General features: G+C 49.1%; 1 protein-coding gene across 16 annotated transcripts in view; it reads right to left on the bottom strand.

Annotated features, from left to right (window-relative positions):
* LOC149326047 (uncharacterized) overlaps nucleotides 1-27,442 on the bottom strand; it is a 264,379-nt gene that overhangs the window by 173,775 nt on the left and 63,162 nt on the right. For all 16 annotated transcript variants that reach the window (XR_016286187.1, XR_016286186.1, XR_016286188.1 and 13 more), the window contains one exon: nucleotides 22,412-22,613. Coding sequence is in view for 13 of the 16 variants with exons in the window: in XM_089562999.1 (XP_089419125.1) it covers nucleotides 22,412-22,613 (202 nt within the window). In the remaining 3 variants the exon portion in view is untranslated. The remainder of the gene's footprint in view (nucleotides 1-22,411; nucleotides 22,614-27,442) is intronic.

Genomic DNA, 27,442 nt, shown 5'->3' on the forward strand with positions numbered 1-27,442 from the left:
AGCCTGCCAACGTCGCAAGAACCCTCCCCGCCATGACCCCGCTCCATTGCAGCCGTTGCCCTGCCCTGCCCGCCCCTTTGACCGCGTCGGCATCGATCTTTACGGTCCGCTTCCAACGAGTTCGGCTAACAACCGCTGGGTCATCGTGGCCGTTGACCACCTAACCCGCTACATAGAAACGTCGCCTCTCCAATCTGCTACCGCACAGGATGTTGCTTCTTTCAACCTACACCGTCTTGTTCCTCATCACGGAGCCCCGAAAGAACTGCTCAGTGACCGTGGCCGTGTTTTTCTCTCGGAAGTCAGCGCGGCGCTGCTAAAGGAATGCCAAATCGTTCATCGCTGTACCAGCGCCTATCACCCACAAACCAACGGCATGACTGAGCGGTTCAACCGCACACTCAGTGACATGCTCGCCATGTATGTTGATAACGCCCACTCCAACTGGGACAAAGTAGTACTTCCTTTCGTAACCTATGTCTATAATACAGCTACGCAGACAACAACGGGATTCTCCCCTTTCTTTCTCTTATATGGTCGCGAGCCTACATCCACCATGGACACCATCCTTCCCTAATCGTCCTGAGCCTTCCGAGACCACACCCCTTTCCAAAGCTCACATGTATGCCGAAGAATGTCGACAATTTGCGCGCTCTTTCACCACACAACTCCAGCGGCACCAGAAGCACCGTTGGGACCCCTCGGATCCTCCCGTGTCATATCCCTCCGGTGCACTCGTTTGGCTCTGGGTGCCTTCCTCCACTCCCGGCCTTGCCACGAAACTGCTTTCCCGCTACCACGACCCTTACCGCATCCTACAACAAACTTCTCCCATGAGTTACATAGTTGAGCCCCTTGACCCATCTCCGGACCATCGTCGCTGGGGGCGTGAAACTGTACACGTCGAGCGTCTTAAGCCCTACTATGACCCGCCAACTCTTTCGTCCCCGTAAGTCGCCAGGATGGCTCCTTTTCGCCGGGGAGGTAACTGTAATGGGACCGACCGGCAGCCGTTCACGCGGTGCGACGAAGAGGTGAACGAAGTGCTGTGCTGGTTCCGGAGTGACTCCTGGGTGTGTGCCTGCCGTGGCGCGCCTTCGATCAAAGGCCTCCGACCTGCGCTTCAAAGACGCACCTGTACAATCTAAGTTGTGCACTGGGTCGAGTCGTTTCAAGTACGATGGCCTTGCTGAACCATATACTATACTACCATAGTCTAATGAGGATCGTACCACAGAGCGGTAAATGTTTAGAAGGCCTGCCCTGTCAGAACCCCAGTGTTTGTGTGAAAGGACTTTGAGTATGTTCAGTGATCGGGAAGTTTTCTTTTTTAAGGCGTTAATATGAGACAGGAAAGAGAGTTTTTTGTAAAATGTTACAACTAAAAATTTGTGTTCATTTTTTACGAGCAACTCGGTTTTGTTCAAATGCAGGGTCAGATCTGCTTGTAATCCTCGTTTGAGTGAGAAAATAATGGCTACTGTTTTCTGTGCGGAAAACCAGAAACCGTTTCTGTCTGCCCATGATGCTACTGTGTTTATTGTTAACAGTGTTTGTCTTTCACATGTTGATATGTTGGAGGATGTGCAAGCTATCTGGAGGTCGTCTACATAAAATGAATACATAACAGACCTTGGCATTATTTTGTTAAGAGAATTAATTTTTACAATAAAGAGAGTTGTGCTTAAAACACACTCTTGAGGCACTCCATTTTCCTGAATAAAATTCCTCGAAAGGGTTGAGGCTAGGCGGACATTAAATGAATGGTTAGACAAAAAGACTTGCATTATGCCACGGATGCCGAGCTCGGCTAAGTCCTGAAGAATCCCGAACTTCCAGGTTGTATCATATGCTTTTTCTAAATCGAAAAAGACTGCAAGACAGTGCTGTTTGTGTATAAAAGCTTCTCTGACAGCATTTTCGAGACGGACTAGGTGATCTGTAGTGGAGCATCCCTTTTTAAAACCACACTGATGGATGTCAAGAAGTTCACAGGATTGAAGAACAAAGGTTAGTCGTATATTCAGGACACTTTCAAAGGATTTGGCGAGGCAACTGGTAAGGGCTATGGGTCTATAACTGCTAGGAGAGGTTGGGGGTTTACTAGGTTTAAGAAACGGTACAATAATAGCTTTTTTCCAGGCCTCAGGTATCCGAACTGTGTTAAAGGATCTTAAAAGTGCTTCTACGGCAGGTTGTGAAAGATGAGCAAGCATTTCATAATGTATTTGGTCAGATCCTGCAGCAGTTTTTTTTTTTCCGGCAGACACTACTCTATTTCTTGCAGGGTAATTCGGTTATTGTAGTTTTCATTAGCACCTCCACTTGTTGGAAGTCTGTTTTTTAGCTGTGTTTTTGTGTTTTAAAAAAGTGTGATGAACTGGAAACTGCAGCGAAATGTTCCCCCAATATGTCTGCCTGTTCCCCTATGCTTGTTTGTGTGCCAGATGTTGTCAATAAAGGAATGGTGAATGGTGAAAAGTTGCCATTTAATTTTTGCACCTGCTCCCACATTTTTTAGATGTGATTTGACTGTTTATAGAAGAGACATAACTCTGCCATGATGCTTTCTCGGCACTGCGACAGACGTACCGAGCTTTAGCTCTCGCCTTTTTAAAATTTACGAGATCCTCACGTGTCGGATATCTGCGAAATTTGCCCCAAGCTCTATTTTGTTGTTTTTTTGCTTCCTGACAGTCTTTTGTCCACCACGCTTTATGATTACATACATACAGGAATTTTACTGCAAGACATATATATGCAGCACATAGCGTGTCGTGTCGCACCACTCCTGATGACTGCAGAAAAGCTAACTGTGTGGCAGTTACGATACAACTCGTGAACATTTCGTTTATCTGGTCGATGCTTAAATTTTCTACAACTATATTTTCTAAAGTGGCTTTAGCTCTAAAAAGTTGCCAGTCTGCTAAATGCAGCTCCCAGCGTCGCGGCTTTGTGGGGATTATTTCTGGTGGAGATGATAAAGTGATTAGTATAGGGAGGTGATCGCTGCCATATGGGTTGTCAATGACGTCCCATTTAAAATCGTTAAAAACAGAAGGTGAACTAAACAACAAATCTAAGCAGGTCATTTTCCTTGAGGTAGGGGAGCAGTAGGTGGCTTTTCCTGTATTTTGAAAAGACATACATTACTTGTGAGGATAAAATCTTCGATCATCTGACCCCTAGAGTCACAGCGCTCGCTTCCCCAAAAAGGGGAGTGAGCATTAAAATCCCCAAGTACTAGATATGGTTCTGGAAGTTCATCGATGAGTTCCTGTATGTCACAGACTGTTAATGTTATATGCGGAGGAAGATATGCAGAACAGATGGTTATGGTTTTGTAACCGACAATGCTGACCGCAACTGCCTCAAGTTTTGTTTCGAGTCTGATCTCTTGAGCAGGGAGGCCGCTTTGAACGACAATTGCGACGCCTCCTGAGAGTATTTGCCTGCTCACGATCGTGTCTAAATGTTTTATGTTTCAGGATAGTCATGTGTTGTGGATCGAGATTGGTTTCCTGAAGACATGAAGCTACAGGTAACATTGACCCTAGTATATGTGTTATGTCACTATAATTTCTGAGGAGTCCTCTACAGTTCTGCTGTATTAAAAAAGTCATGTTTGTGTGTTTTGGGCCCGTAATGAGGGCTCAGTCTTTTTTGCGCTCAAGAGAGCTGTTCCGCGACTGCAATACAACAACCAAGCTTCAGCGGTCAGATTTTGATGTGTTTCCAAGCAAAAAATAATTGAGGTTGCGCTTTATGGGGATTTAACATTCCAAAGCGACTTCTGTCGTAGTGAAGGGCTCTGGAAATTTCGACCACCTGTTGGGTTCTTTAACGTGCACTGACATCGCACAGTACACTGGCCTCTAAAGTTTCATCTCCATCGAAATTCAACCGCTGCGGCTTGAATTGAACCCGCACCTTAATTTCAGGTCAGCAGCCAAGCACCTCAACCACTGAGCCACCGTGGCGGCTGATAATTGAGGTTTCATGCATATGCAAGAAATATTTACTTTTACCCTTTCAAGTAAAGGCATTTCTATTTCCACTATACAACGTGACTGAAGACGCGCAGTGGGAGCAAGCCCTCGCTTTATTCACGCAATGATCCCCTCGGCTCAGAACTACTCCAGCCTGCAAGAAATGCGCGGGACAGTGCCGTGGCATGAATCGACGGAGCGCACTGTCGGGCATGCACCCCTCCTCCTTCCAGGCCTTGGACAGCCACATGGAGTCTGCAACCCGGAGGCCACAGCACGTGCATTTCAAAGGAAATTCTCGCGTAGGTCGTGGAATGGATCTTTTTAATTATTTTCTTTGGGAACACAGGGTGCGGCCCTTGCACGCGTTTATACTGCCGCGAATCTGTTTGTTCATTCTTCAAAGCTGCCGGTACACAGCTTTATCACTTTGTCCATGATGCAAGACACGACCAGATTTATCTCGATCCAAGTGGAACTGATTCCATGTTGCTCCAGAATGTTGTGGTAACTTTGCAGGCCACTGTCAGCTTTAAATTGAGCACAGCCGAGAGCGGCAGGCATTCTTTTTGACGACAGCCGAGCACGCTTCGCCAGCGCCGGCTGATTCAGCCGATTGTACCTAAATAAAGAGTTGTTTCGAAACCCTTTTCCCTCTCTGCCAGACTACCGTCACTACTACGCGACATCTGGTGGAGGTCCATCCCTCTGCGCTTCCCATCTCCAAGGGAGTCTGGGACCGCACCCGACAGCTGCTACGAGATGTCGACCATACTGCAGCAGCCGCTGGTGCCGTTCCCTGGTCGGAGACCTCCAAGAATAGTTGGACCAGTATCATTCAACAACTGGAATGATGCGGCAAAAATCGGACACCTATTTTTTTCCCTGTGGGGCTCAGCACCTAGATGGTACAAAAACCATGAGTCGTCTGAAAGTTACTGCTGGCCGACGACTATCAGGCTACTTTCAGGCTGACAGGCTGAAAGTTACCGCTCTATTCGGCACAGGGCCGATTATTCAGTGATGACTGGAACATTCGCTGCACAGTCATGCTCACTTGGGACGGCCCACAAATTCGCACCGCAGGGGGCCACCTCCTCACGCCATCAGGACGAGCGACTGTACAGGGACATCCTTCGTGGTGTGACAGCAATGTTCCTGTGGCGCAATACTGGGCATGGATTTTCTAAACGAACATCAGGCAATCATCTGCCAGCAATCCAAGCGCTTTCGACGAACAAAGCCATCCCTTCCAACAATGGAGAAGCATGTTGCCCCGAGTGTCATTGATGAACAAGTGAGCCCCCCCCCCCTCCTATCAAGCATCACTGTCACCGTAATCAAGGGTTCGACAGAAGCCCGTCTGGCGAGGGAGAGGCATAGTGGTAAAATAAAACATACACTCACCAAAAGATGGTTTAAAAAACTTGACGTTTCGAGACCCGTACGGGTCCCTTGTTCACAATGAATGATGGACGGAATGGGCCGCTTCTTATATGCGCACTTGCGGTCCCGGTCTGCGCTGTTCCAAGCAGAATAAAGTCTGCATCGACCTCGAGAGGAATGGCTATCCTCGACAACTGCTGCACAACGAACAACGCCGCTCTCTGCAACCTGCCGAACCCCGACTCATCGGACCACAGAAGCACGCGAGCGTTCCTTACGCCCGGGGGACAAGTGAGGCTCTGGCACAGATATTTGCAAAATACGACGTGCGCATTGCGCACGTGCCGTCCAGCAAGCTGAAACAACAGCTCTGTCACGTGAAAGACCGTCTGGAGCGCCCACGTTTCCCCGGAGTGGTGTACAAAATCCCCTGCAAAAACTGCGACGCATCATGCATTGGCGAATCAGGTGATTTCAGAAGATTAAGAGAACACAAAAACGACGTCAACAAATGCCGCACTTTATCCAACTCCCTGGCAGAGCATGCTCAAGAAAAGAACCACACCATTGACTGGGAGAACGCCACAATATTAGGTACCATGAAACCCACATCGTCACGACTGCTTTTAGAATCTTTTTATATACAGACCACGGATCATGTCATTAACAGGACGAAGGGTAATCTCCCGGATAACTACGCCCACTCACTGCGTTGTCAAGTGCGCATATAAGAAGCGGCCCATTCCGTCCATCATTCATTGTGAACAAGGGACCCGTACGGGTCCCGAAACGTAAAGTTTTTTAAACCATCTTTTGGCGAGTGTATGTTTTATTTTACCACTACACTGTCACCGTAGGTGCCACGGATGCTATGAACATGGAAGCTCTCATTAAGGGGATCACTGAGTTGCTTCTAGAGCAAGGAATCGACATCACAAGAGGCACTGCACATTTCCGCAATGGTGAAGATGAAGTGCTGCTGACTAACTTCAGGAAAGAATACCGGCACCTTAACAAAGGAACGATGATTGCTTTCTTCGACGATCTATCCGACATTCACGACGCCTTCGCCCTCTCCGAGAGAGCCCCAGAAGATTCCCCTAAGCACGTATTCGACAAAAACCAAGCCATGCCCCAGAACAAAAAACACCAAATCCGCAATCTGCTTCAAAGCTACAGCGAGAGCTTCTCGTCATCGCCGAAGGTCCAACAAACGCCGATTGCCAAGCATCGCATTGTAACCGACCAGCACGCCCAGCCTATCCGCCAAAGCCCCTACCGAATATCGCCGCGAAAACAAGCCATCCGGGACCAAGTGGAATAAATGTTTCGCGACGACATCATCCAGCCATGGAAAAGCCTCTGGGTGGCACCGGTTATTCTAGTGAGGAAGAAAGACCGTGAACTTCAATTACCGCCACTTGAACGACATAACGAAGAAGGACGCCTACCCTCTTTCCCAAATAGGTGACACACTGGGCCGGCTCTGAAACGCCAAGTATTTCTCATCGATGGATCTCAGGAGCGGCTAGTACTGGCAAGAATTGAGGTCGATGAAAAAGATCGGCAGAACACAGCATTCATTACTTCAAATGACCTCTGCGAGTTCAAGGTGATGCCAATTAGTAGACAGTTTTAGCTGTGCGTCCGCAAGGGCTTAGCGTACACAAGGAGCTTGCAGGGACCGTAGTACGCATGCGCAGAACGCAAGCGCGATCCGTGCATCTTGCATACGTACGCAAGCCAGCGGACTTTGCGTTGCGTTGCTTGCGTGGCTTGCGTGGTTAACGTTGGCAACATGGCGGCGCCCTGCATGCCCGCTTCGGACCAAATACTGCATCGCCGCTGCATTTTTCGACGCGATAGCTCGCTCTAAACAGTTGTATTCACTTTTATTTTGTGCATTCTCACCCCTCCGTAATGATATTTGTGACAAATAGTCACTGTTTTTTAGATAAATCCAAGAATTTCTTGATGTTAAGCCTAACTATCTACGGCGTACACTGTCGTCATAGCAACGACCTCCGGTAAAGTACTTCTCCAACTTTGCAGTAGAATTTATATTTTCATTTCATTCAATTGATTTACATTTAAAAAAAAAACAAAGCCTTCGAGTGCAACCACCACTGCCATTAATAAAAGAGGAAAAAGTTTCCTCAGCACACAGTTCGGGAGCTTTGACTTGTTGTCGTTAGATGGCGCCACTGCATCCTACGCTTCCCGGGCGCTACGCTAGCCACTCCCAGCTAAAACTGTCGTTGCCAGGACGGGTGGCACTGCGCGTAAGGTGCACCCGTAGCGTACGCACAGCTAAAACTGTCTAGTCTCTGTTTCGCACCAGCGATGTTTCAGCAAGTAATGGATACAGTGCTGGTAGGCCTGAAGTAGCAAAAATGCCTGGTATATTTAGACGACATTGTTGCCTTTGTGTCGAACTTTGAAGAGCATCTAAAAGGCTGTCCTTGTTCAGCAAACTGATGGACTGGAGAAAGTAATTGCATACGCTAGCTGTCCCCTGTCCAAGGCCGAGGCTAACTATTCAACAACTGAGAAGCAGTGCCTTGCCATCATCTAGGCTACATCGAAATTCCGCCCCTACCGGTATGGACGACCGTTCAAGGTAGTCAGCAATCACCACGCACTGTGCTGGCTTGCAAGTTTGAAGGACCCCTCCGGCCGCCTCGCTCGATAAGAGCCTGCGTCTCCAGGAGTCACCGTTGTTTACAAGTACGGATGCAAGCCACGAGCCCCTGTGGATGCACCGCCACCGGACGGATGCCTTCCTGGGATAGACCTTGTTCAAGCAAGGACTGTCTTCATTTTGTGTCCTCATGAAGAAGAACTTTGCCGCAAACAAAATAGCCTACGTTCTTGTTGTACCTGCCAGCCTTCGCAAAGAAGTTTAACAGGCTTCACACGACGAGCCGACAGCTGGACATCTCTGGTTTTCTAGCACACTGCGCTGCATTGAAGACAAGTATTACTAGGCCCGACTGTCCACCGATGTCGCACATTATGTGAAAGCCTGCCGAGATTGTCAGCGGCGAAAGACCCCTCCCACCCGACCAGCAGGACTTCTGAACCCCACTGAACCTCCCTCAAGGCCCTTTCAGCAGATCAGCATGGTCTTGCTTGGCCCTTTCCCTAAGTCAACATCTGGAAATAAATGGATCATTATAGCGACCAACTACCTGACCCGCTACGCCGAGGCAAAAGCCCTACCGAACGGAACAGCAGCAGAAGTCGCCAAATTTTTTGTAGAGTCCATTCTTCTACGACACGGCGCCCCCGATTTGCTCAGCACTGACAGAGGAACAGCAGTTTATTTTAGTTTAGTTTATGGGGTTTAATGTCCCAAAGCAACTAAGGCTATGAGAGACGCTGTAGTGGAGGGCTCCGAAAATTTCAACCACCTGGGGTTCTTTAACGTGCACTGACATCGCACAGCACACGGGCCTCTAGAATTTCTCCTCCAATGAAATTCAACCGCCACGGCCGGGATCGAACCCACGTCTTTCGGGTCAGCAGCCGAGCGCCATAACCACCGAGCCACCGCGGCGGGCAGAGGAACAGCATTCACGGCGGAACTGACGCAAGCCATCCTCCATTACAGCCAAACCAGCCACCGGAGAACAGCTGCATACCAACCGCAGATCAACGGACTCACGGAGCGCCTGAACAAAACCATCGCCGATATGCTCGCCATGTATGTCGATGCCGAACACAAGACCTGGGACGTCATCTTTCCTTATGTAGTCTTCGCCTATAACACCGCAATGCAGGAGACCACCCAGATGTCGCCTTTTAGGCTCATCCATGGCAGAGAGGCCACGACCACGCTAGACACCATGCTGCCCAACGTTACCGAGGAAGATAACGCTGACGTCGCCGCCAACCTCCAGCGCGCAGAAGAAGCTCGAAGACTTGCCAGATTACGGATCGCAGACCAGCAGCGGACCGACGCCAGACGCTACAACCTACGAAGACGCAACGCGGAATACAATCCAGGAGACCGAGTCTGGGTGTGGATGCCTATTCGCCACCGCGGATTGATTGAAAAACTTTTCTGCCGCTATTTCGGCCCATACAAGGTTTTTAGTCGACTAGGTGAACTAGACTAGGAAGTCGTTCTTGGTGAAACGACTGCATCCCAGCGACGCCGCGTATGACCAGAAATTGTCGATGCCATCCGACTAAAGCCCTATTTATGTGCTAAAGAATGCTGTGTTTCAATTCCCAGTGTTTATGCGCACTGTTTCTTTGTTTCTCTTTATTTGTTTCTAGTCACCTCATTTGTTTTAAAGCATTGGTTTGGTGCTTCTTTGTGAGGGGAATAATGCCGAGAATCTATGTGCTGTTTGTTTGTTCATTCTTGAAAGCTGCCGGCACACCACTCAATCAGATTTATCTCAACTGATCGCATCCAGGCGGAGCCGATTCTACATTGCTCCAGAATACCTTGGTACGTTCGCACGCCGTATCTTGAAAGTTTGCTATCAGCTTTGAACTGAGCAAAGGGCATTCTCTTGAATGACTGTTGAGTGATTCAGTCGATTGTGGGCAGCCCAAATAAAGAGTTTCGTTTGGAAACTCTCCCTGCACACCGAACTGCCATCACGTGACAATACTTCAAAGGAGTTCAGTGATCGGGAAATAGATAGTTCAGCTACTCAGAGCCACTGCAAATGCTCCTAATCTTGTCCCCCTGTGTGGTTTTTATTATTTACCGATTCATCCATATATCCTCAAATCTGCACATTCGAAGCCCCCACCATGTAAAAAAAAACCATGTCCGGCAGAAATGGTGCACTGTCGCTGGATTTCACTCCTCGAGCGGGTAAACTTTGCCATTCTTGACCAAGGTCAGCCACACTTGCAAACTACAACCTTTTTCTGGTAGAAACCTGACCTCCTTTGGCTATGGTTGGCCTGAATGGTGCGGAATTTCCTAACTGAAACAATGCCTCTCTTTCCATTTTCTTAAGGTCTGAAACTCCCTCCTCATGTTGTATTATGCAAATACCTGCGTAACAACAATTGTATCAAAAAACGAGAATGTGGCTGCCAGCACTAAATTCACAGGAAACTAGGAGCCTTAGGAACACGCGACATAAAACTACTGGCATACATCAGACTGATACTGGCATACGCTGCCGCTGGTTCAGACCCCCTGCACAAATAGCATCACGAAACTTGAAGAGGTACAATGCAAATAGATAAGATTCATCTATAACGCATACCACGCCCACAACCCAGCTCTTACTTGACGGAAACCTAGAAAGCCTGGCCTCTTGGCGTTATCACGATAAACTTTTTTACTTGCCTTATCACCACCAGTTAGGAATTTATAAAGCACTTTACACCGCTAACCCACGTGCAACACGCTCCTATCGCCCTAAAAAAGTTAAAGGGGTCGTTAAATGTTTTCCAAAAATTTTGAACGACGTGTGTATTTGGAATTCTGACCCTTCCTTCATTCTATAGTATACCTTGGTTCGTTTCATCGTCTGGGTTGATTGAATAGCGAAAAAAACTAAATTTCGGTTTCCCAGCACGCGTCCCCCTCAACTCACAGCAAACGTCATTTTAAGAAGCCAATCAGAGGCTTCTGTCGTCAACACAACATGGCGGCTTAGCGAGGCCTGTTTAGCCATAGTTGACCGAGGTTACAACACGCATATTGACTCGAATGTGGCACCGTCGTCTGCTCAGAATGGTGTCTGCTAGCTGTCAAGCTGACACATGTGCGAAAACTTGGCCGGCGCGCTGCACCAGTCGCCGCTTGCGAACTGCTGCCTACTGCAAGCAGGGACACGGAGCGGCAAGCATCTTTGCACCGCTAGACTCATGCCCGGCCCACATCCGGTGTAACACTTTGCCACCGCACACCAGCGCCTGCGCGCTGCTTGGCTACTGAAGTTCGCACCAGAAAAGACAAAATGGCTATGTTATCAGCCGGCTGTACTCGGGCGGCGACAAAGCATGCCTGCCCACGTAGCGCGCTTTCGGCAACGGCGCTGGACACGGGCGCGCCGGGCGACGAACTACACTGCTCTCTGGCTGCCCTGGTCGTCGCTAGGCCTGTTTCGCATCGAAGCCATGGTGGACAGCGCTTCGGAAGTAGCCTGGGTTATAATAAAATGCCTGCTTTTGGCATCGCTTTACTGTCAACAGCATCGTCTCACAACAAAAAATATGGTCATTGTTGCGGTGCGCTCGGCAGCGGAGCTATATAGCGGACGCCAGGCGCGCAAGCCGGACCGCAACGGCCGGGCAGCGGCAGCTGAGCGGCGGTTGTGGCAAGAAATTTGCTCGTATTACAGTTGCTGCTTCTACCAGCAACTCGGCATTGTTCAACGATCCTCAAAAATGATCTATTTTCCACACTTCTTGCTCCCACAGTTTATTATTTACGTGCATAAAAATCTTTAGCTCATTTTTATGACGCTAGCGGACGGGATCCAGGCTTGCTGGCCGGCCTGCAGACTCGCTGTATTTCACATTCGCACCAGAAAAGACAAAACAGCCATGCTATCAGAAAGGCTGCCTGTTATATTCGAGCAGTGGCAGCATGCCTAGCTTTCAGCAACGACGCCGCCTGCGGAGGCGCCGGGCGATGAACTGCGAGGCTTGCCGGCGGCCCTGGTCGTCGCTAAGCCTACCTGGTTTTGCATCGATACTATCGATACCGCAGCTGAGGGAGCTTCGGAACTGGTCAACGCTGTAAAAGGTACTACTCTCGTCACCCCTTTAACTGTGAACCTATCCCATAATAAAATAAAGATATGCTCGATTTCCGCGACGCCAACGGAGCTAGCAAATGCCAGCTATGCGAGTGGCGACCAGGCAGTAAATAAAGCGGTCATGGGATGAAATTTGCTTGTATCGCCGAATTAAATACTGCCAGCAACTCAGCATCAGCCAACGATCCTCAAAAATGATTCATTTTTGGCATTCATCTATTCTAGTGCTTGTTACGAGCGTGAACAAATAATACTAGCGTGTTTTTCTGACGCCGGCGGCCTGCATCCAGGCTGACAGGCCGGCCCCGAGAAACGCGCCCCCACGTCATTATGACGCTGGCGCTCTGCGCGCTCGCATTCTGCCCCTTGTCAGTGCGACGCGCCGCGTGCGGCCTGTCATTGACATCGGTTGGGCGCAGGCAGCGAGCTGCTGTCAGTCGTTGTTACGCCGCTCGCAACGGCACGTCGCGCGCCCAGCAAGTAGCAGTCATGCCAAGAGCCCGCGACACCTCTGCCTGCGGGAGTTCCGACCGTGAACCTCCGAACCCGGTCGTGGACTCGAGTCTTCATCTCTATCGCAAGGGGTGGGTTGACTCGCAGCCCCAGCTGCAAATTATGCCTAACACGCTTCTGGAATATATTTTTCTGCAGCAAAGAACAGAAGCGCGGAGCCGATGCGCGCCGTGATAGCTGACTCGTTCGTATCGAGTTCATGTAAACAGAGAGTCGTCGAGATATGCTGCTGACCTTGCTCAGCTCGATTCTCTGACTCAAACCACCGCTGCCAAGGAACACCACCTAGATAGGTTCACGTAAGCAAGGCTATGTCGAGCCGCTGATACTGAAGCCAAGGAGGATGGAGAAGCAGAACCGAAACCGAAACTGGTCCCAGGTCAGTGATCGATGTATGATCAAGCGCTGCAGTTTAACAGAGTGCAATTACGCGTGCAAATAAATGGAAAACCTTGTTTCACTTTCTGAATTTCTCATAAAGCTATTATTTTAGGGCAAACGAAAGTTGAAGATATCTCTACGTTTCTGAAGATCTTAAAATGATGTAGTTGAGTAGTGCGTGTGCCAGCTGACGGCGGCGCATGGTCGTTTCATGAGCACAAAAAGGCAGCGAATTCGAACGGGCTTTATTAAATGCAGACTCAATATTGAGTCGAAATATTTCGGAATCAGCATGTCTAATGTTTATGGAAGCAGTAAAAATTAAAAGCGGGCAGCTTCATTTTCTTTTCACAACCCCTTTAACCAGCCAGACTGATATTTTTACAGAATCATTCTTTCCAAGTGCTGATGTTGTGCAAATGTATCTTTATTCTCCTGCCCTGAATATCCAAGTGTGTTGCTACTTGCAAACTATTTACCGTATTTAGTCGCGTATAACCAGCACCAAAATTTGGAAAAACGCATTTAAAAAGTGGGGGTGCTGGTTATCTGCGAATGTTTTTCTTTTGAGGGGGCGGGGGGTATCAGAAGGTCGGCTTCACGGCAATGCGCGGCCTCCCCCGTGTAGTCCATCATCCCCATCGTCATCAACACTTGACAAGCCGATAGGGGCCAACGAAAGGCATAGCCAAATCCACATCCATAGTATGTTTATTCTCATGGAGGAAGGAAAAAAAGAGGAGAGGCCGTCATGTGACATTTTGTGAAGCCGGAAACAAGCTCGGCGCCATCTTACTCCGGCGGGCTTCTGTTTACATTTCGCCGCCGCGGCGATTGCGCGCGCGTTTCAAAGCCAACGAAGGAGCGTGCTACCGCATGGGCGCAGGCCCCCGCGCGAGTGGCGCTTGGCTGCTTGCCGGTTTAGGGTGCCCTATGTTGGTGCTCGTCAGCGGAAAAGTTAATAAAGCGGAAATACCCGTGTCAGACAGGCGGCTACTTCCAGTTACTGCTTCTTACTGCGTCGTACAATGCTGCCATGCATGATCACACCCCACCTTAGAGTTCAACCTGCCTTTTATTGCAGCTCTTGTCGCTGAATGTTGCAATCTGCCTTCATTGTATATGTTTTGGAAGCTGGCAGTGTCAACAGTGCCTTCTGTTGCAGCAGTGAGGATTAGAAAAATTCTGCAGTATTTTTTTGTTGGTGTTGAATAACATACTTATCTTCATTGCATGTTTTCGTGCGGCTGGCCATGCAAGGAATGCTTTCTCATACAGCAGTGAGGATGGGCAAATATACTAATAAGTTTGAGTTCTTGACCCTGAACACAAAATGTAGTATCATAACGTGTTGTAATGGTGGCCGTGCCAACAATGACTTTTGATTCACAACTCCAAAAGCCATTCATAGAGGCGACAGAAACGGAGAGGGCCAAAGTGCATATAGTAGACGGCAGGGGAGGATTTAAGGATGGGGGGGGGGGGGGGGGGGGGGCGTCGCTTCCCTCCAAAAGACTGAAATTTTACATAGGACAACCATTCTGAACACCTTTTTCTCAATTAAAAAATTTCAGAAAATATACGTTTAAAATGTGACTGCCCCCTCCGTAAATCCACCCTTTGTAGCATGGCAACATCGCATATGTTTCACATCCAGAGATGTAATATTGTGCATAATATATATGACCGTAGCTTTTCAGACTTCTAGAAGTTTAGGAGTCCCCAGTGGCTGCAGTATAAGTTTCATGGTGTTGTGCCTCATTTCAATGCTGTGTTTCATATTTAATGTGCAGAGTTGCAGCTGTACGCTCCACTTTTCTCTACTTGGTGAAATACTAGCTTGTAATGTCACTGCATAGTAGCACACTTTACTTCTGATCGACAATACAGGCAATGAAAGTCGATCTGTTGTACGTAATGAATGCATCAAATTATTTTTGTTCAACATAACCACAGGCCCTTTTGCTGGGCTAGTTGGTGTGACATTATGTTCAGGAAAGTAAAAACAGCATAAATTTTACACAAACCACACAGAAAGATGGACAGGACGGGCGCTGTCCGTCTTTCTGTGTGGTTTGTGTAAAATTTAGCGCTGTTTTTACTTTCCTGATCACAATAACCACCACGAGCATCAATGAAATTCAACGCACATGCGGATCCTCATTTCACCACGTACTTTTTACGACAAATAACACTATCACAGGACATGGGCGCAATAAACGCATGTGAGAAAAGGCCTCCAAATTCAGTTAGAGCTTCGCCTTTTTCGCACTTCTTGACCATGACATCAGCTAGAAAAGCAATTGTAAATCTACTACAGGAAACCGGTCTAAACATAGCGCGTGACCAAAAGCACAGAATTGGCCACGATATTGATACATGCATTCGAAGAGACAGAAGTAGTGCATGCACTAGAAGAGAAAGAAGTTAGTTGGCTCTCGCTCGCGCGCTCGGACCACTGAGGGACAGCCACAGTTTTTCGTACTCCGGTGTTCGATTTCGCGTTGCACGCTACAATATGAACGAATACACTTGAGCCCGGCATGTCCCAGAGGCAAATAGCTCGCTAGACCCTTCAAACGTTACACGCTTCAAACGGGCATGTAACAAAGTTCCTGTATACTAAGAGCAAAGCGAGCGCAGCTGCTTCCTTTACAATATCGCTCTCCGCCCATGTCATGGCCCCCGCCGCTCAAACAAGCGCAATCGTCGAAAAACGAAAATGACAGTTATACCGACGTCAGTGACAATCGCTGGAGCGTTGCAAGAACACGCATAGGTAGCAACGAGGTTTCACTGGCGATGTAAACGGGAGCGCGAATGGCACACACACACTGCACGTACAGGACGCGAAACGTCCGCACAATGCGCCGACGACCGCTCTAGCGCACGCCGTATTGAATCACTGGTGAACGAACAGCGCGAATGCAGCGGCGGTCTCCCGACAGCTCCGAGCAGTGACGCAGTAGACGAAATGCCCGTGCGATCGTGGTCGCCGAGCACGTTGAAATCAATGCACGCAACAACGAGAGTTTTGCGGCGAATTCCACCTGAGATATGAGTGAACGGCGCCAACGTCAGCCTGTGAGCACGATAAAAAACAAACTCGAGCAGTTGAGGAAAGCACGCCTACGCCGCACCTCAAATGCTACGCCGCGGCCGTCTGCTATCGCCCGGTTTGTAAACAGCAACTACGACGCCGTTGCTAAGCTGCCGGAGTAAGATGGCCTCCCAATCGAGAAAAAATCACGTGATTTCCTCCACACTTTTCTCCCAGGGTGCTGTGTGGAAAGGGCCTCTCCTCTTTTTTTTCCTTCCTCCATGTTTATTCTTGTCCACGCTTTGTTCAGACAGCGTTGTTGAGCCTAGCGTAGTGTCAGGCGCCTTTGCATGTAGTACAACTTGGTCTGTTTTGGCGTCATGAGTACTACTCGGCGGCAGTCTTTTACAGCGAAAGGAAAGCTAAGGATTATTGCTACTGCCGAAGAAATCAGCAACACAGCTGCTGCGAGACAGCATGACGTCGACAAGTCATGCATTCGCGACTGGAGAAAGAAGACTGGACAGGCGAGCGTTTCGTGGTCCGAAGACTGCCGCGCAACCCCACCTCGAGACGCAGCTGGCCAAGTTCATTGAGGAGCAGGGGAGTCGTGGCCACACTGTTTCGACAGAGATGCCCTGAAGTTGGCCCGGGAAATGAACGTTCCACGTGCAAGCCGTGGATGGCTTCATGGGAAGGCATGGATTTTCGATGCGGCGGCGAACAACCATCAAAGCTAAAGGAAACATTATGCCAAATGTGCGTCCTATTCTTGAGTACGCTTGCAGTACTTGGGATCCGTCAACCCAGTGCAACATCGCAAAACTTGAACGCGTACAGGCACGTGCTGCTCGCTTTGTATCAAGTAATTATGACTTCAAAAAGATCTCGCGATATTTCCAAAAACCTAGGGTGGCCGCTGCTTGAAACGAGAAGAAAATACCTGCGCTTGTTTATAATATCACATTTTATAATATCCTTAACACTAGAACAGGCATCGATAAAGATAAATATCTAAAGAAACCAACATATGTATCTGCACGAACGGACCATTCCCGAAAAGTGCGTGAATATGCTTGTCAAATAAACTTATTTAAGAACAGCTTCTTCCCTAAAACAGTACATGAGTGGAATGGTTTGCCTGCCGAAATTGTTTCCGGGACTTCTTCGTCTTTTATCCAGGATCTGAAAAATACAGTGGAACCTCGATTATACGACGTTCAGGGGACCCCGCGAAACCGTCGTATAATCCGGGTGTCGTAAAATCGAAAATCAAGCGTGATATTTTTAACGTCTGAACTTCATCGTCATCTTTTTTTTTTTTTTCGGAACACAAATGCAGCACATTTTTGCCGGCAGAGGGCTAGTCTTCAACAAACAAGATAAAATGGCCGTTGAGGCTGCCGTGAGCAGCGGGGGCAGCGGCTCTCGCGCGGTTTTCTTGATAGGTGGAAAGATTAAGGCGCATCAGTTATCGACTGGCTAAAGTGTGCCTACCGTATTTACTCGATTCTAAGCACCCCCTTTTTTTCACGATCGCGATGCCCAAAGTGAGAGGGGGTGCTTAGATTCGAAAAATCTAAACTGACCCCCCCCCCCCCGGGCCCCTCTTTTCACGGCGAAATCTCGATGAAACGGGCGCGAGAAAAAACATTTTATTTAGGAAACATTCATAAGAAAAATAGCTGCAGACAGTTCTGTGCCGCCGTAGTGTCGGAACGCAGCAACACAAAAAGCGCCGTGGACGCCGCTGTCCTCGCTTCGGCAAGCGCGGCCTCGCCCGCTTATCTGTTTTTTCAGCAGCGTCCTCTCCGGCAGACGCATTTGTTGCTGCGACGGGCGTTTTATCTCTTCTCTTTATCTTTCCTCTGATCTTTTAACTCTCCTCTATCTGCACTTGGCAGCGGTGGTGGCTTGGCTGGAGCCAGTAGGTAGGCCCGTCCTTTTCATCCTTCAACGCGCAGGCCGCGCCTCCTCGGGACTCCGACTGCACTGGCTCGACGAAAGAGAGAGCAAGTGCACTTGGCAGCCTCGGCAACGCTCTCTTCCGTGTAAAAAAGGGGGTGCTTAGATTCGCATGCAAAGTTTTTTTTTTGAGAAATTTTTTTCCGAAAATTGGGGGGGTGCTTAGAATCGCGAAAATACGGTACATCCCGGCCTGCGTTTGCTGACGACCTTTTTTGACAGACGGTACGAGCCAGACGTCGTACGAAGCGGGGTCCTTCTAAAATTTGCGTCGTATAACCGAGGTTTTTAATGCATTGTCTCTATGGGGGTTTTGCCGGGACCGCACAAATTCGTCGCAAAATGCGGGTTGTCGCATGACCAGGGGACGTATAATCGAGGATCCACTGTATTCTTTTTTAATGGGTTTTAGCATTTCTTTTAACTTCTCGTACCTGTGTTTCCATTACCACGATACAGTGTGATTAAGTGGTGCAAATAGTGATGTTTCATGCTTTTCAATTTGCTACTGAATTGTATCATCTGTGCACTCATATTGTTTTTTTCATTCCCCCCTACACTAGTGCCCGCAAGGGCGCTGTAGGTATGTAAATAAATAAATAAATAAATAAAAATAAATGTGCCAGCGGCTGCCTTATGCCTATGAGGAACAGTTGTTACGCTTTCAACGGTATGTCATCGGACTGCGGAAGGAGCACAGCTATTTGCTGCCTCAGGTGGGAAACGCTGACCAAACCCTGGTCTACTTTGAGATGCCGATGGATGTGACAATGCAAAAAAAAAGGGGTGCCAAATCGGTCAGCGGAAATGCCAAGCTGCGCCCGTATGTGATTTTTAAACGCAAGACTCTGCCTAGCACAACTCCAGGAATCGTTGTGCGTGCGGAAGAAAATTCCCGGATGAACAGGGGCCCAGTCACTGACTGGGTACGAGTTATCTGGGAACGAAGACCCTTGCTGGCATGCGGTCGATGCTCGCCCTGGATTCCTTCCGAGGGCACTGCACTGATGCGGTGAAGGCGCGCCTCGCCGAGACCGGCACTGACCGGGTCGTAATACCCATGACGTCCATGCTACAGCCGCTCAACATGTGCCTGAACAAGCCGTTCCAGGCACACGTGAGGCGGCTGTGCCTTCACGCCCTCACACCAACGGGACGAGTCCGAAGGCCTGATATTCCACTGCTATGCCAGTGGACGCGTGGAAGGCAATACCGGCCGACTTGGTGCGTAAAAGCTTCAAAAAATGTGCCATCAGCGACAGCCGGGATGGTTCCGAGGACGTCTTTGAGACTGGAGATGAGGCCTCGGAAGGCAGCAGCGAGAGCGGCGACGACTGAGAAATGGATTACCAGTGACGTTGCGGTGCTCGTTTGAATAAATGTTGTGAAAACGAAATGATCACCGAGTTTTTTCAGGTAAACGTGCGCGTTATACGCGAGGATTTCTTGTTTGTTTTTTTTGCAGAGTTTAAAGTTAGGGGTGCGGGTTATATGCAGGGGCGGGTTATACGCGAGTAAATACGGTATCTGGTTCAGATATGGTGTCAACTTGCATTTCCTTTATTCTAATTTGCCATGCTTTCTTGCTTGTCCTGCAATATGTTGCTTTACAATTAACTTACAGCTTGCTAGTGTCTCTAGCCAAATCCCATGCATGAAATGTTCTTGATGCCATGTACGCCCATTCCTGCCTGGCAGTATTCTTCTAAGTAAACAAATAAAAATAAGTTTCTGGAGCACTTTCCATTTCTAATATTTTTTTATGCATAAAGAAGTAGTACAAATATGTACCACTTTTGAGCTCTCTCTATGGAGAGAATGGTACAAATCATTTCAAGTACAATTTTGCCATTTGTATACATTTGAAACTTTGTAAAATATCATGCCTCACAAAGGGTTAATAAAAACTAGTTAGAGAAAGAGGGGCTGAAAGTAACACCGAATTCTGCCATGAATCATATGTGCCAGTTTAAGATTAGACACTAAAAGTGCGACAAAGCCCCATCAATTTTCATTTGAATTCCTCTCAGGAGGAAAGGGCCCTGCAATATGTACAAATTTTGGGCACATTCCAGCGAAAAAGATCGCATCAATGGCAAGACTATGTTCCCACAGCCTAGCAACGAGGCTGCAATAGACCTTTCCACAAATTCCGCCGCGCCACCAAGCGGCCGCGCAAAGCACTCTGGGAAAACGGAGCGCCGCGGCGCCCGCGGCGCCGCGCTCGCGTCTTTTCGGCCGTCTCTCCGACTGCGCCTGATCACCGGAAAGCCTTCCTCTGCCATCTCGTCGCCATCGTTGTTTCTTATACCTGTGCTACACGGGAACGTTCGAATGACATCTGAGTCGAATGACATTCGGACTCGACGGATGCGCGCGGTGCTACACGAAACCTTCCAAGCGCATTCGAAAGCCTCAGCTCGTTTTCAGTGTACAACGATGACGACGGCGGTGGTCACACTGCTCCGACAACGACACTATCACGGTCAACAGCAGCATGTGATTATAGTGAAATATCTAGTTTACTATAATATGATTGCAGTGGGACACGTTTTTCAGGCCAACGACACCGCCGAATCCGATCGGCGGACGGTCAGCCTAGTCGGCGGCTGAGCGAAAGCACGGTGATGAGGCGGCGGTGCAAATATGCTCGCGCTTCTAAATGAGCGAAACGAACGGCCATATTTCACATGTGCACACTTGAACAGTCACCAGCGATAAGCGCTTGCCAAATTAATTTCAGTCGACGACGACTCCCTTCCCTTCCGCGACGACTAGGAATAGCGAGTCCGTAGGATATCTGTGATTGTGGCGGTTGTGATGAGCGAATCACCAGCTTTAGCGAATGAAAATGATCACCGAGTGTAGTTTTGGCAATAGTGACCTGAAATTAATTATTGCTTACATCGCTGGGCACGCATATGATGAACGTGAAACGCCGGTGTGACCCAGACTGCCGAGCCGTGCTTTACGGCCAGCAGCAGTCGTCGCCGTCGCTAGCTTGTGGATAACAAGTTAGACCGTTTCAGTTAAAGCGAACGGTCGCCAAACATACTTCTGGATAAAGTAGTTTAAAATAAAGTACTGGTCACGTCGGAGGAAGCCGGGACAAAAAACGAGAAGCGCCGGTCCTGCGCGATGTCAACAGCCCGCGGTTGTTAAGTGTTTCTCAGGCGTGCGATCGCATGATCGCTTCCCACACATTATAGCACTGCGTAAACAAGCACAGCTACAGCCGGTAAAAAAGAAAGCAGGTTGATTAATAGAACTAAAGCGCCGATTGCGTTTTATGGCATGAAAACGAGTACTAACTGTTCGTACGCAGCGATGTAAACAACAGTATGAGTGCAGTTGTCTTCATCGGCGCACTCCTAGGGAAATTTCATGCTGACGCGGTAAATGTTCACTGCTGTAATATATAATCTTCAAGCACTCCCGTAGACAGAACACGAGCTATTTGCTAAACATGACACAGTTGGTTGACACAGTAAGCGTGACACAGTCGGATGTTGCGTTCCGCGGCCACGGATCACCAGCCGAGCACCAGCAGACGCAAAGACCGGCGTTCTCCCAATGCATGTATACACAGAGACCTCGCCGCTCATGTGCCCATGGTGGTGGTGAATAACTTTGTTCATAAAAGCCCCCCCACCCCCCCCCCCCCCCCCCCCCCAAAAAAAAACGAAAATTATGCAGCAGCATTGCGAGCGCGGCCTTCAGGCTGCCGGTTGTGGCGTCCTGGCCGTACCTAGTCGCGACGCCCTCTGCCCCTGTCACCAGACGAAGTTGGAGATTCGCATGTACCCATTGCTCTGCGTAATCACAGCAGGCGTCCGTTCCGCATACACTCGGTGTGGAAAGATCGTGGGGAGACGATCCATGTATCCCATGCGCCCGCTAGTGTTGAAATGCGTACCACATATTTTGTGGTGTTTCGAAGGCTTCCACAGGGTAAATCGCCCTTGCGAACCTTGCCGATTTATCCTGCGCACCCATTCTAGATTCAGCTTCTTGTCCTCGGGGAATACGTGGTATGAAATGTTGATGTCCTTTCTCGTGTTGTTACTACAAGCAGGCACGCAGAACCTTTGACCGCCACCGCGATTTTAATCTGCAGACATGTCGAATGTCTAAAAAAATCCCCACATAATTGCAGAAAGACTAAGAGATAACCACCACAGCAGTGCGCTGCAACATTTACAACGCGCTCGAGAAGACGCACAACGCCTGAACACGGCGGCGCAGCCCAGCAACACGCTTGACAGCAGACGACGCAGGCGGCGAGCGCTCCTTTCTCCCATCATGCTTTGCGTGGATCCGCTAGGGGATGGCGCGGCGCTGCAATTTGTAGAAAGGTCTATGGCAGAGGGGCCCTCGTGGAAGGCAACACTCACCCCGTGCTCCGATCCTCGTGGGGAATGGCCGGTGCTGCGGGGGCCAGGGTGACGACCGGCTGCATCTCGGGCGCATCGAGGAGGGTCAGGCCAGCACCCCCCACGGGCGAGGGGGCCTGCCGGTGGCGCAACGAGGGGCGGCCCGCCTCATCCGGCGGGAGCAGCTCCAGGTTCTCCGGGAGGAGATTCTGCTGCATCAGAGCTGGCACAGAAACAGGCAGCGACATTCATGCCCCTTCTTCCTACAACAGCAAGCATGCGGCAATGCTAGGCTGTGGATAAAGTCAACGTGGCCACCGAGTGCAGCCTGTCGTGCTGTCGACAGCTAGCTGCAAGCCTGACTGTCAGCGATCCTCTCTGCTTACATCCCTAGGAGGTGGCCCAACTTGTGGAGGGTAGTTGTCAATCGTAGACAATCACAGTCGTATCTTGAGCTATAGAGGACGAAAAAAAAAATTGGCTGCGGTTTAGCTGGCGTTAAACCTGGAGTGATACGATCGCTACAGCTGGCTGAGTGGAATGAAAGGCTGCTGCATTTTGTTGGGGGCACTCCTTCTTCACCTTTGTCCCTGGACGTGGATTGCGCAATTCCTTTTCCTTCTTCCCTTCCTCTACAAACGGGTGTCCACCGACCAGAGTTACTGCGGAATTTCCTTTTCTCAAATACAATTTAGCAAAATATGCAGCACCAAGGCTGCTTAGAAGAGCACACACAGAAGCCTGCCTGCAAACAAAAATGTAAAACCAAAATGGGCCTCAAGAGGCCAGCTGCAAAGAAAGCAGTTGCTACAGTGGAAGGACAAGTGGTTATTGGAGCATGCAAGCCCACAGGGGGGGTTACACGTGGGTGCCTCAGAGAAAAGTATGCTGCCATAGAGTCTGCTGTTAGGCCATGCATATCACACACAAAAGCAAGAGTGCCACAAATCCCCATATTCCTGTCAGCTGCTCTGTTCTGCTAAACAATTCCTAAATTGAGGAAAACACTGCATGCATGCTCTAATGCACACTAACAACTTCTCCCACAAAATTCTGGGTGATCGAAGCAAGTGATGTGCCAAACATAACAAAACCATACACAGGACACTGCTGACCTGTGCACTTCATCTTGTTGTTGGTTTCACTATCCACACCAACTAGCCCACATGGCTGAAGTGAATAAAACTTGTGTTGCCTACATAACTGCTTTGCTTCCTTCATCTTGGAGTGAAATTTGAACAAATTTTCTACACGCCATTTTCCTTCAGCCAGGAGGCGCTGAGGGCATCACATCACAACACACGTAGCTGTGCACTTTCTTTTCTCACACACACAGTTGCCACAAAGGCATAACTGCACACTAATTACAGGGAACCGGAGAAGGCTGGGAGAAATCCTCCTCCTGAAGCCCCTGCACAAGTGGTCTTCTTCCCGAGAGGCCCACTATGGGGGCAGAGGACGCCAAGGTGGGGGGGGAGCATTTTCCAGTGCATGGATCTCCCGAGTGACACTCTCTTCAATTGTTTCATGGCGGCTAAGGAGTCTGCACAGACTATTTTATTCACGTACGTTTAGCTCTCTCTGTGTGTCGGGCTATGACTGCTGTTCTGCCGCCCTTTTCTACAATCGGTGCGTCTGTATATGCAATACACACATCCCTGGGCATACATCAATTAGAGGTCGAGTTGTTGGCTTCTCTTTACGACTAAGTTTAGTCGTCTGGTCTGTCGTAATACTCGTGAATTCCCATGGAGGGGTCAGCCATTGCAGGTGCTTGCATTGTCACCACATTGCACAAGGATGCTACGGGCATAGCGTACTTTCGCTTGAGATTTCTTGTTGCTTCTCGCTGATCAATTAGTTCTACGAGTGTCATCAGCTGTGCAAATTCCTGTAGAATTGAGATGGGGATGAGTTTTGGTCAGGCCGTGATGGCACGCACTGCATTCCTATTTATTGTCTCCAGCTGTGGTGATGCAGCTCTGCCTACTCAAACTGAAAGCAGGTCCAGTTTTGGAACAAAGAACGCACAGCAAGGCCACTCGAGATATCGACATTGCAGCAAACCCACCATCAAAAACTGGGTTGACTGGAAATAGTGAATGCTGGTGCACGAATTATGGCACACAGCAGCCAGCTCCTGCCTTTCCTAGCATTCAGCAACAGTGCAAGCAGCCTGTTCAATCAGCCGCGAGTCTCCCTTCGAGTGAAATGAGAGCCAAGGTGTGTTCAACCATGCAGCTTTTTAGTATGGATGCATGTGCCCCACATAAGCTGCACAGTCAATGCTTCCAATTAAGTAATGCAGCTATACTTGCCTGGCCACAAGTCTGCCACAGAAGGAAACATTCTGCAATTGCATTTCAATAACAACTGAACAAAGTGCAGTGACTAGAACTCATGCACACTATTTCTGCAGGAGCCACGATGACCATGGCCTTCAACACTGCGCTTATCACATCCGAGACAAGTGCCATATAAACTGCCATCCTTGTTCCACCAGCCAGCATTTTTCCAGATAAGTCGCACATGCTTCGCTTCAGTGCCACAAAATGCAACCAAAAAATCATTCCATTATAATGCATTGATTCCTTGTTATCGGCAGAGTTAAACACACAAGCCTGGGCGACTTGTGCAGAGCCCTCATGAGAAGGGCTGCACATCACCATGGCCATGGCACAGGGGCATCCGCTCAAGGAGGATCCCTTCCCCTGCCACCCATGACAACTGTTGCCATTCTCCTGCTTTTCTCACCCGGGGTGCATGTCTGATCAGCAAGTCTAGCCCATGGAAGACTCCCAGAGGGGATTTTGTTTGGTTTAGGTTTGGTTTATGGGGTTTAACGTCCCACTCAGGCTATGAGAGACGCCGTAGTGGAGGGCTCCGGAACCACCTGGGGTTCTTTAACGTGCACTGACGTCGCACAGCACACGGGCCTCCAGAATTTCTCCTCCAAAGAAATTCTAGCCGCCGCGGCCGGGATCGAACCCGCGTCTTTTGGGTCAGCAGCCGAGCACCATAGCCACTGAGCCACCGCGGCGGCAGAGGGGATTTTGTGAAGCCACAGGCCAACACAGCACAAGGAGAGAGAGATATTGCGTCAGCAGAAGCAAATACAGTGGACACTCAAGGAACCGGGGAAATCAGGAGCTCCCTCCAGAGATAGCACGATTCACTACACTATGAGCACAAACTCTACTGCGCAAAAGTAGGCAGTGAATAAATTTTTTTTGTCAAAGTTCTACTGGAATTAAAGAAAAAGATACGGTCAATAGTTAAATCATTCATTCCGCCTGCAATATACAGTGGGAATGGCCAGTCACCCACACTTGAGAGGCTGTGCGGCAAGAGTCCTTCCTTTTGTTCAAAAAAGTTGTTCAGCAACTGGACTTCTGCCTGTGTGACCTCATTTTCGGGTTCCTCCTCTTCCACTGTCCTCGTGGCCCTGTCCACCTAAGCATAGTCATCAGACTGCATTCCCTGTGCCCATCGCACGGTTCTCCAGCACCCTGCACCCACCTGCAAACGCCTCCAGGCATTGCAGACTGTGCCAGGGCAAAACTTTCCCACATATGCCATTGCACTGAACACATAACACAGGACGAGCGCAAACAATCAGCTGATTTATTCAGGGGCCAAGCCCCCCCCCCCCCCCGATTATATTCACAAGCCCTGATACACGCTCGTCATACCCCAAAAGCTCACAAATGCCAACTCGTTATAGGAGAAGCCTACTGATGCATCACTTACACAATTGCTATCATTCTGTATAAAAAATGCGCCCGAAATTTCGCGTGCAATGGAGTGCATATTGCAACCGCGCAAAATGACAAGGGACGAAGAGAGGAAAGCACAGGACAAGACGCGGAGGATGATCCGTGTCTTGTCCTGTGCTTTCCTCTCTTCGTCCCTCGTCGTTTTGCGCGGTTGCAATATGCACTCCATTGTCAACCACCAACTAGCCCGCCTTCACTTGTTACGCGTGCAATGAGACTGCTGCCCCCGCCAAGAATGAACACATGGTAGGCATTTGCAATCTCTGCAACGTCCAGACAAATTTATCCTGCTACCCTCATCTCCTAATGAACACTCATGCTGGCCTTTCCACACATCTTACCAGGGCGCCTTGTTCCTCTCCTTATGCTCTGCCAACCTTTGTGCACAATCCACCTTTTGCACAGACAAATGATGCCCAGTGCATGCTGTGATGGCACAGCTGAGTATGGGAAAAATAGAGACAGCTTGTGTTTGCCTCTCTTCAATCGTTTTGCACTACATAGCTCAAATCACCACCTTTCCTCAGCTGAGCTTGACACTCCCCATGGCGAAAAACTACAAGGTCACGTGTAGCAAGAATGGTGTAAAGGCTGCTAGCTTTGATAGAGCTGGAAAAGGCAACACATGGCTACCTTGTAACTTCCCCCCAATCACCCCACCACGTTTCATGCAGGGACAGATGCATTCGCACCATTTCCTCTAACCCCCCCCCCCCGTTTCTCTGCTGAAAAGGCTAGTAGCTAATTTGGCATGCCATCACTGTAAGCACAACGTCCAAACAGTTATGGTAACATAGGCCATCCATTCTTTAGTGCGGTCGGGGCACAAAAAATGCTCCTGTTAATATTTCGCTTTTCAAAAAAGAAAGTGCTTGACATGTACCGAACAGCACAGCTTTGTTCTTTAACGGCATTCCATCACATAGAATCACACCACAACAAAGTAGGAACACACAGAGGTCTGCACATGTACTATTCCCGATTTTGCTGCAGTCTTGCTGATCATAACCAAGCGCATTTGGTACCACTCTAAGTCTAAAAACAAAATGGCTTAGCTGCAGTTGAATGCATGACACCCAAATGCTCCCAACTATGTTTTCTAATAGCAAGAATCTCAAGCAAAACCGACACTGTAAGCAGCAGCAGCAGCAGCTCTCCATTCCAGCCACCCAGAGCAGCACAGAAAAAAAGTGTGACATTTTTCGACAGTGCATGAGAGGCAGTACTGCCCTGAAGGGTCTCACCACCCCTCCATTCTAGGGATGGCCTTTGTGGG

This window comes from Amblyomma mixtum, chromosome 10 (assembly GCF_055824585.1).
Source record: "Amblyomma mixtum isolate Tamu chromosome 10, ASM5582458v1, whole genome shotgun sequence".
Classification (NCBI taxonomy): domain Eukaryota; kingdom Metazoa; phylum Arthropoda; class Arachnida; order Ixodida; family Ixodidae; genus Amblyomma; species Amblyomma mixtum.